This window comes from Nuphar pumila, chromosome 2, assembly GCF_984573655.1.
Source record: "Nuphar pumila chromosome 2, dmNupPumi1.hap1.1, whole genome shotgun sequence".
NCBI lineage: Eukaryota > Viridiplantae > Streptophyta > Magnoliopsida > Nymphaeales > Nymphaeaceae > Nuphar > Nuphar pumila.
The window spans coordinates 91,931,201-91,942,169 of NC_143250.1; the positions used below are offsets into that span (position 1 = coordinate 91,931,201).

At 39.2% G+C, this 10,969-nt stretch overlaps 1 protein-coding gene across 1 annotated transcript in view; it reads left to right on the forward strand.

Moving 5' to 3' along the window:
• The window catches only part of LOC149846104 (Tetratricopeptide repeat (TPR)-like superfamily protein), a 37,911-nt gene extending 32,297 nt beyond the window's left edge, over nt 1-5,614 (forward strand). The window contains exon 13 of the mRNA XM_089996175.1: nt 4,959-5,614. Coding sequence (XP_089852301.1) covers nt 4,959-5,147 — 189 coding nt within the window. The 3' untranslated portion in view covers nt 5,148-5,614. The remainder of the gene's footprint in view (nt 1-4,958) is intronic.
• The last annotated feature ends 5,355 nt before the right edge of the window (nt 5,615-10,969 follow it).

Sequence of the window (10,969 nt, forward strand, 5' to 3'; positions counted from 1 at the left end):
TGAGATGAGTTATCTATGATCTGTGGTGGTTAATTTTTCCAGATTAATTAGCATTTTCAAGATTAGCTTTATTAACCTAACCTGTTAAGATTTACCTCAAAAATTTATTTAGTGGAAAAAAAGATTGATGGTGACTATCAATTTATTCTGTTGCCTAAAGGTCCCTGTACTAACAAAGGAAACTCTATAATCCTGAATGGCAGTGACTATTAATATCAGAATTTAGAACTTTTTTTCTTGGATTTATAACCCGAAAAAACTGCATCCGGTATGAAGACCTGGTCACGTTGGCTCAGCCTGCCGGCGTAAAACTCCAAGGCTTGGACCATCATGTAATGAAATCAAAGAGCACCAAGAATACATGAAGTCTCACTAGGCAAATACAAGAGGTCACAAGTACAAAAGAGTCCACAATATCACAATAGCCATTAATGGCAAAACACAACAGCCACTAATGGGCACACACTCACAAGAGCACAAGTTAAAAAATATTTATTAATTGAAATGCTTGAAATAGTCATTGAAGTAAAGGGGGAAAATATCCCCATATATATAAGAAGAGGGATAAGAGAGTTCAACTAGCCATTGGACTAGTCCAACGATTTAGCTAGCCGTTGGATGACATTTTTGTCCTATAATAAAAAAAATGAAAACAATAAAAAGGAAAAAATGCATATTTGCCCCAGAATACAATCTAGAATAAAAGAAGAAATGTATATATGTATGTAAATGAATACATTATAAAAAATTTAAAAAATAGTAATAGATATATTTATGATAATATATATATATATATATATATATATATATATATATATATATATATATATAAACATTTTCCCTCAAACTAACAAGGAAATCATCGACAGTTTGCTGAGGAAAGAGAATCGAGGCGACAACAAAACTTTGGTGAAGAAGTTTGCAAGTTGATATTCTGATGTCACATATGGCAACTGAATGGTTCATTTAATAAATTCTTTACAAACATAGTGATAATCCATCTCAATATATTTTCTGCGCTTGTGGAAGATGTGATTGCTCACAATATAGATAACATTTTTGTTATTGCAACACATCTTTGATCCCATGTCTCGCAAAAGTTTTCGCTCAACCAAACTGTCTTCACGGTCATAGTCGCCATAGCTCGATATTCAACTTCGGTGGAGGAAAACATCTTTGGTTGTTTTTTACACATCCAAGAATTGAGTGAGTTTTTAAAAGAACACAATAACCTTTAGTAGAAATTTGATAATTAGGATTGCCTCTTCAATCAGAGTTAGTATAAGCGATTAAGTTTAAAGATAAGGAAGAGGATAAGAAAAGCCTTTTGGTTATGGTGCCTTTTAAATATTTGATATTCTCATAATTGCAGCCATGTAAACCGACAATGTGGATTGCATAAGCTATATAAGGTTGAGTGATGGATAAGTACGTGAGAGATCTAATTAAGTGACGATAGGGAGTAGCATCCTCTAAATGAGTGTCATCATTGCCCCTCATTTTAGCATTGATAACCTCTAAAGGAGTGCCATGACCCAAAAATTCTTAGGAACATCCTTTGAAATAGGAAGAGTCCTAGCAGTTTCTATAATATTCATATGTTTTATCTTCGGTAGACAATTTTATTGAGGGGTTCTAGGACAAGATCTTTGATGAAATTTTTTATTTCATTTTAAATTTTCTTGAAAATATTTTGACATAAATTCTCCTCTAGAATCAGATCGAAAAATAACAATGTTGCTTTGAAATTGATTTTTAACAAGCATGTGAAATTTCTTAAAATATGAAAAGACGTCCAATTTAAACCTAAGGAAGTAAATCCACACATCTAGTATAGTCGTCAATGAACACAACATAATATGAGTAGCTACCTTTAGACATGACTAGAGAAAGTCTTCGTATATCCGAATGCACCAACTCAAACGGTTTTTTGGATATAAAAGTTTTATGGATAATGAAAGAGACTTCATCTTTTTAAAAATACAATCTTTGCATGTAAAATCCTTTTCATTACAATTTTTTTCTAAAAAAGAAAAAGATACATTGATAAACTTGGATGTCGAAGTCTTTTGTGCCAAGTTACAATATCTTTGTCTTGAACATAATTACAAAAAGATTTGGAAATGGCAAAAAAATCCATTAAGTAGAGATCTCCTCTCCTATGGCATTTGCTCAATCAGCTTCCCTGATTGGAGATTTTGTACGGAGCAAGCCTTAGATGAGCCAAGAGATTTCACATCCACAGTTGACAATTTGCGAAATAGAAAATAAATTTAAATTCAATTTAGAAACAACTCTAACTTTTGGAATAACGAATTTTTAAGAAATTTTGAAATCCTTTTTCAAATTGCCAATACTTTGATTTTTTAAAGGAGTTCCATCGGTAGTATAAACACAAGATAAGAATGGGTTAGTGCCTATATCGGATAAAAAAGATGCATGGAGAGTCACTTGAAAGAGGCCTTCAAGTCAGGAATCCAAGAAGACATACTCGGAGGGGAGGATGATGCGATTGCGACAATGGATGTTGAAGGTGATGTCTTCAAAATTTATTGAAGTACCTCCGCCAATTGTGCAATGGATGAATCTTTGAGTTTACCTCATTTCTTGTTCGTCTCATTGCTTGTTTTGGATGAGGGATCTCTAAAAGAAGCCGCCATGGTCTTTAATTTTGGGCAAGCCAGTTTGATATGCCCAGCTCATTGCAAAAATGACAAATAATCTTCCTTGGTCCTTCATTGTTTTGCTTCCCAAAGTGTGGAGGCTTGTAAGTCTTCACATTGTTTTCAGGTTTAGCAACGACCAACACTTCATCTCCTCTGTTCATGCCGAGATGAGTCTCTTCCTGATAAATCTCGACCAACGATTTATTCAACGGAATATGAGAGGATCTATGATAGAGAGACACCCACACTTCAAATTTCGGGTGAAGGCTATGAAGGAAATAAAAAAGTGTTATTTCTCTATTTGTCTGTCTAAGTTCAGTGGTGGGTCCCTTCCATTGAGGCTTAAGAAGTGCAAGCTCATCCTATAATTGGGGCAAGGCACTATAGTAGTCTCGGACATTGATGTCTTCTTGCTTTGTGGATCTAATCTTGTCTTAGTAGAAGTATTGTCGATCAAGATCATTTTGATTGTACATCCCTTTCAAGAAGGTTCATACTTCGTTTGCCTTCTTGAATTTAGTTAGATTTGCACATATTTTTAACTCTGCATTATTCATGAAACATGCCAAAATCTTAACATGTTCACTCTATAATCTTCCATTTTTATTTGATATTCTTGAATTGCTTTCGTTCTTTCGTCTCGTTTAAGCGCTTTCACTTAGTCTCTTTCTTTCTTTGTGAGTTTAAGTTGTAGCTCGAGAGTTACACAAATATAACCCCAAAGCTTCTTCCCTTTGAGGTGGTTCTACACCGCGGTGGCTAGTTTGTGTCATTTAGCTTAAAGGAGAGCTCAATCTTAGACTCATGCTCATCCATGACGGAGTGAAAGTAAAGAGGAGGTGGAAGGAAGAATGAAGACACGAGCACAACAAACACGATCATCCGATCACACGATCACCACGATCAACAAGGCTCAAGGGTCAATATTCAAGGGCTCTTATACCATGTAATGAAAGCCCAAGTACATGAACAATCACAATGCTCATAAGAGCACACAATGTAGGGCACACACACAAAACAACAAAGGCAATATACAAGACTCTAATTCGCAAGTACAAGGTCACAAAGGCACATTTCACAGTAGCTCACAAAAGTTCACCAGAGAGCACTCAAAATATAAAAATAATATTTTGTTCACTTAGAAAATGCTTAAGAAAAATATTTTCAATATGAGAAAGATCCCATTTATATACAACAAAGGAGAGGCAAGAGGGCTAGTCTAACTAGCCGTTGGACTAGCCCAATAGCTAGTTGGGCTAGTCCCAACGGCTAGAATAAAAAAAATACAAAACTGCCCCTAATGGGCAGGGTCTATTGCACAATAAAATGACAAAAATGCCCCTAAGGGACATGACCTATTACATGAATATTACTATAAATAAAAATACATATATATCTATATTAATACATATACACATCATGTAAATATATTAATATTAATATATACATATTAACCGTGCAACTCAATCTAAGGATTCTATTCTAACCTCATGGATGTTTTCAGCTTGCTTGATTTAGTAGGAATCAACTCTTGGTTCATGTTTTTTCGATGAAAAAACATGTTTTTATGAGTGTAAAAATCGATGCCAACTTCATAGCCGTTGATTTTTGGATCACCGGAAAAACCAGTAGTGAAAATAATGGTGGTACTCTTATACAGCTTAGAAACAAACAGTAGGTTCAGAAGGCCTAACAATAAATTATTCATGGGAATGAGTCCAAGAAAGTAACTGAATCTCATTGAGCACAACCTTTAACACTAATGGATTTGTGGTGGCTTTCAAGTCTTCTGCACCTGGCAAGGTTAAATGAAAAAAAAAAGTCCATGTAAAAGCAAATGGCTCCTTGATTGGGACATGATAACAAATTTGTCATCATATCGGAATCAAATGGATGTTTTGTACTAGCGCTGCATATATATTTATTTTCAAAATATTCAAAACAAACTGGCTCTTTATAGCTTCTAACTTGAGAGAGCCCAACTATATAAGATCATTCAAGTATTCAAACTCGGCTGAGACCTTGTAACCATCTTTATTTTCAACATGCAGATCAAGTTCTAATTGCCTTGTGATTTGACAATTTAGTGCTATCCTAAAATAGATTGCCAAGTCTAATAATTTTGGATGCATCTATCCGATCAAATCCAGCAACACAACCTTTTTATTCAGCTCTTGCACCCATTATGGTCAGAATATAAAACACTAAACTGGGATTGTATTCAACATTTTTGAAGTCCATCGTAATGTATGTTTTCTCTTCCCACATGATTTTTCGTATCTTGCTTTGCAGATTAGCATGCGGATTGATAAATTGAAAGTAGAAGTTCAACTGCGTGAGTTTGACATGAGACAGGCTGATCCTGGTCCGTCCATGATCTCCAGTCTGGACATTCCTGAATCTGTGGATCTAGTCTCACCCCCTCCTGCTCGTACAGCATCCAGATTGACTGCAACTGACCCTAGGAGGCGGCAGACTTGATCATTATAAATATTTGGGGGTATATTTTTATGACTAAAAATGGGTGGATTTTGATATTTCGCCATGATTATTAATGGAGGGCAGGGTAGCTACAACTACGATCTGGAAGTGACCACATTGGCTTTCAAGATTCTTGGATGAGAAAAATGCCTCGTGTATCACAAGCATTGTTTATGTTGCCTATTTATATGCGTAGGCGAGGTGCCAGATAGATTTCCAGTTTTGCCAAGGTTGTTTGTGATTTCTGCCCATAGCCGTCAAATTTCTATAGGTCAGATTTTCTTGGTGGTCATGAATTTCATTCTCCAAGGTATTTTGAGCCAAAAGATGATGGGATCTCACTCGAATCCCAGTGTTGTAAAACAGGGGTGGGTGGGTTTCGGCCTCCTTTGTAAATGATTAGTGCCATTTGAGTAAAGGCCAGTGTTGTATACTCTTTTCATACATAAAGTAGTCTTATTTTTCTCTGGGTTGATGTCTTTAATTTGCACTCTCTCTCTTTCTTTCCTTAATTTACCAAAAATATGAATCTAATTATGAGATTTTTTATATGTATGCTTAGGAGTAAGTCTTTGATGCAAGAGTATTACCACAAAGTTGGAAGCAATGAGTAGAATCCTAACCATATAATTGGAATTTATCCCGGTTCATTCACCTGCGATATGCTTTTGGGTCAACAAAATTAAAATACTGAAATATGGTTAAAAGCATACAAATTGCTAAATGTAAAATGTACCTTTTTACTAAATAAACTGATAAACGTAACCCATCCTTTTTAGTCCGATATACATAAAATACACGTGGACGAGATTCTACTCATTAATGTGGGTATGCACGTCTGCATCTGGGTATGAGACAGGTTATGCTAAACCTTGCTGGACCTAATTTGGTTATGCCCCTGTTGGAACCGAATCCTAAGTAGTAAATCTGTGATCATAAGAGATGGGATCAGGTCATTAATCTCAAGATAAACTGCATTCAAACCTGTACGAATGATATGTCTCTATCACTTGGATGGGCCCCAGTTTTTTTCACGGCGTCGTTAGTGTTTTGGATGGACGGTTAAAATGAACAGACCCTTTGATGGGTGTCATTCATTTTCAAGATGAACGACATCCAAGGTACCTCTAACTGTGTGTCACCGTCAGAGGTGAGTCTGACTTGATCCTCCCTCTGATCATAACACTGTCATGGGTTCCTCCAAATGCCGGTCTCCCATGCAATGGACATCCAACCCCCATAGTTTTGGATTGCTGTGAATCTTTCATTCAGAATGCTCTAAATGTCATTCATCCAGAGCATGAATGGCTTTGAAAATAATCATGGGGCCTACCAAGGGGAAAATTAAGCGGGCCAGCCAAGGTGGTTAGTTGCTCTTCATCACATGGACCTTCCAAATGCTCTTTATCCATGGAACGGATGACATTCAACCACATGTATGGATTGCTTTTCTCCCAGCCATCCATTCTATATGTAAGTTCTAAAACGCCGTTCATCCAGACCATCAATGTGTCCAGGAAAAAAATTGCTAGTGCCAATTAGTATGTAAGCGATGCATCCATGGTGGTCGGGTGCCGTTGAACATCAGAGAGAGATCGCTGGATGAACATCATCCAAGGAGCTCCTGATGTTATCACTAGGGGATAATATGATTCACTATCCATTTAGTTGGTCTGTGTATTCTGAACCATAGTTGCCAGGAAACTAAATAGATATCAGAAGTCATGCATGAAAGAGAAGCTAAAGCGGCAAAGTATGTACGGGAATAGAAATACTGATTATGCAAATGCATGGGAAACAAAAAATAAAACACATAGGAAACAATAGCGGAAGCAAATAAGAAATGAAGTGAAAACAAGTACAAAATTATTAGTTTTTTAATGTGAAAAAGGTAGGAACTGAGGGGTAGGCGATAATCAGTTAGAAAAAAACATTGAGAAGAATCGATTTGGGAAATAAGAAGAAACCAGGTTTCTCATTAAAAGGAAACACATTTCTTATATTTCATAAGTGAGTTTTACAAAGCTTCCCTTTATTTCAGGGAAGTAGAGGAGTTTTCGTTTTTAAAGTGTTGGGAAACGATAGGCACAAATGAACAAATAAGTAAACAGGAAGAAGCAAAAGAAAAAATCCAATCACACGAAGAACAAAGATTTAGGTGGTTTGGCAAGAGTTGCCTACATTCATAGCCACACCCTGTTATTCGATTCTAAGATACCTTACAAAAGGTGGATAGTCCTCTTTAAATAGAGGAAGCCAAAAAAAAAGTTACAAAATCTCTACAAGTGTAGTTTGGATATTACAAGTGTTGGACATTTTGGGTTACGGGTCCAACCCACAGTCTGACCCGGTTTGACATCCTGATAGTGGGTCAAGTAAGTGACTGTATAATGGAGGTAGTGGGTGGGAGTTACGTGAATGTGGAGAGACCACACGTAACTGCCCAATTCTCCATTATATATAGAGGTTTGGAGTTACAAAAATGATGAGATTTCGTAACAATTCCCTGCCAAAATATTGTTCTGCTTTCAGGCGCAGTGGAACGGGTCCGGCTCACCGTCGACATTAGGCCTGGGCTCATTGTGGGCGTCGACCGGTTGAGGAGAACGCCGAACTACCTACACAGACAATGGCGAATCCAAGTACGCTCCCTGTCTTGTTGTATTTGCAGGGTATCGCCCAACAACAAAAACTCTTCAAGACTTGTAATCTGATTCAAAAAGTCTACTTGACTTTTGTAGTTTGATCCTACAAAAAGTCTGAAGTAAAATTACAAGACTACCTTTAAAAAAAATTCATATCGAGGTATGAAATAGGCTCCACACTCCACCATAATAAAGTATGCTTCCATCTACCATCTAAGCTCTTCTGGTAAGAGAAGCTAGTGCACGACACCTTGTCTTGTGACGCTGCAAGCTCAAATCCCAATGATATCTTTGTATAACTGGTAGGGGTCAGACTAAGTAACCCCAGCTTGCCATTAAAAAAAAAAAGTATGCTTCCAGTAAAGCGAGTTTCCACCTGTAGCAAGAAACTCTGAGAAACTATGTTTCTATACACTTCCACGTAAAAGAGCAGCAGCTTTTAATGGTCCTCTAACTAGAAAGTACATAAAATAAACCGAGAGAGGAAATGTATATTGACAAAAGTACAGGGAAAACTTAATTCCATTTATTGGCCGGTGCTGTCAGCAGGTTGGATATCTTACCTATTTTTGAATTGGATCATGCTGGTTAAACTGCATTCTGGTCAGTCAGGTACGTACATTATCCCATAACTCATGACATGTTGACAGCTTTGTTGGGTTAACCCACCACGTTTGTGGTGGTTACCCACGATGTGGGTAACGCTTCCCCACATGAATGTATTCTTTCCGTTAAACCTACAATCAGAGGGAACAATTACTCAACCGTTCCCATTTTGAGCTTATAAAAGGGTTTCATAAGCAACCCTTTGTGAGAGCGAAAATACAGAAGTTTAAGGAGGGAAGAGGTCGACTTACCGTCCTTATACAACGGCCTGCGCTTGTGGTGGCTGCAGACAGACTGAGTTGAAGATTGTCCCTCTCCGGCAAGCACAACAACTTCAGTAATGACTGCCTCAGGTACGCGAGCTCTGTTTTTCTGTTTGTTATGCAAAGCCACCGCCACAGGGATGCAGTTTGGTTGCTGTCGCCGGAAAAACCCCAGCCAGATCCCATCATTGGGTTATGAGCCCACACCTCGCTTCCGTTGCGGGATGTGCTCTGGGTCGACCAGCAAAGCAGGTCACTGTGAGGTGACGCTGCTGCTGGTCACCGGCGCCTGTCGCCGGCACCGGCGACTCTCGCTGTTGGGCGACAGACCGATTAAAAAAAAAATCCGTTACTTCTATTTTGGGGGTTTTCTGTCGGCAAGGACACCGCCAACGTTTCACTCCTTCATCCGCCATTAAAACGCTATTGGGTCTGTCGCCGGCGACTATTGAGTCGCCGGATTTCTAAAAAGGCTTCTGCGGCATCTGTTTTGGCCGGCGGATGGATGGCTGTTTTCGCCGGAGGAGAAACACCATCTGGAGCGGCGGTGTTGGTCGTCGATAGGGGGCAACGCCGGCAGGCGGTGTGGGTCGCCGGCAGGCGGCGACGGTGAGTGAAACTGCGAAATAGGGTTTTTTGAAAACCCTATTTCGTGTTTCACAGTTTAAACATCAGGATCCTTTATCGGATCCGGTATGAACCGGGTCCGACTCGGATCTGGACCATACCGGGTCCGACCCGGATCAAGGTAGACCCCGGGCCAGACGCAGATTCAGTCTTTACTGGGTCTGACCCGGATCTAGACCATACCGGGTCCGACCCAGATTCATGTATTAACCGGGTCCGACCCGGATACGGATGACCCCAGGTCTGACCCGGATTCGGTTTGTATCGGGTCTGACCCGGATCCGGTTTGTACCGGGTCTGACACGGATCCGGTTTCTATCGGGTCTGACCCGGATCCGGTTTGTACCGGGTCTGACACGGATCCGGTTTCTATCGGGTCTGACCCGGATCTGGTTTGTACCGGGCCTGACCCGAATCCAGTTTGTATCGGGTCCGACCCGGATCCAGGCCTTAACCGGGTCTGGCCCGGATCCAGATAATCTCGGGTTTGACCCGGATCCAGTTTGCTGTCGGGTCTGACCCGAATCCAGGAGGGTCCAGGCACTATTTGGCCTGAACCGGATTAGGGATTGACTCAGCCCTTTTCCGGGACCGGTTCAGAGCCGTTTTTGGCCGGTTCCTTCCAGTTTCTCACCGGTTCCGAGATGCTAAGACCGTGTTTTCTTAAATATAAGAAAATACAGGGATTTTGGCATACGGTTATATGGTTTTAATGAATTTTTGTTCATATTTGACCCGGTTCATAAGGTTCAGAACCGGTTCGGACCGTTGGATGACCGGTTCGGGGCTGTTTCAGACCGGTTCAAAGTGCTTTAAGACCGGTTCGTGAAACATATGCAGGTTCATTCAGTTTTAGAACCATTTTGAGAGTCATATGTCTAGTCCATTCGGTTTACGGACTATTTTAAGATATTATTTTATATATATAATATTGACATTAAGGATAGTAAGATAACTTAGTGTATTCATGTCACCAAAGTGACTGAATACACGTATGTTGTCAAAATATTGTACTATCATATGGTTTTAGTCAATATTACTGTTGTACTTATATTCATAAAATGATAAACGACCCAAATGTAGTTTTATCGTGTTTGGAATTTAAGTAGGGTAGAATAAGGTAAATGTGTCGAGATACATCACACATGAGTATCCAAAGGTACCTTGTGTTGATGGTCTAACTTCACAAGAACCTTAGTTTTACCGAATATGGTCGGTAGGCGAAGTGGTTTCGCTTGTCGGAGCTCTTACCAAAATAGGACTCTGATGACCCCCTTCACTCGCCTGGAAAGAAGCATATCAAGGGTCTTTATTATTTTTGCTTTTTCCACTAAAGTTTTAGTCTCGTATGAATGTTTCTTGATACGTGTCTTTTGTCATGCAGTTTCTAGTTCTGTGATTTTAGATGGCTCAAGCTCTATACCTTTTCTAGATGGATCCAATTTTAGGGATTGGAAAGAAACTGTTTTATTTGCATTAGGGTATATGGATCTAGATCTGGCCCTAAGGATAGATGAACCCGCTGCCCTCACTGATCAGAGTACTGTTGATCAAAAGATTGCTTTTGAGAATTGGGAGCACTCGAATAGACTTAGCTTGTTGCTTTTGCAATCTAAAGTAACTAAGAACATTCGAAGTGCTATCCCACAATGCGAAACAGCGAGAGAATTTATGAATGCCA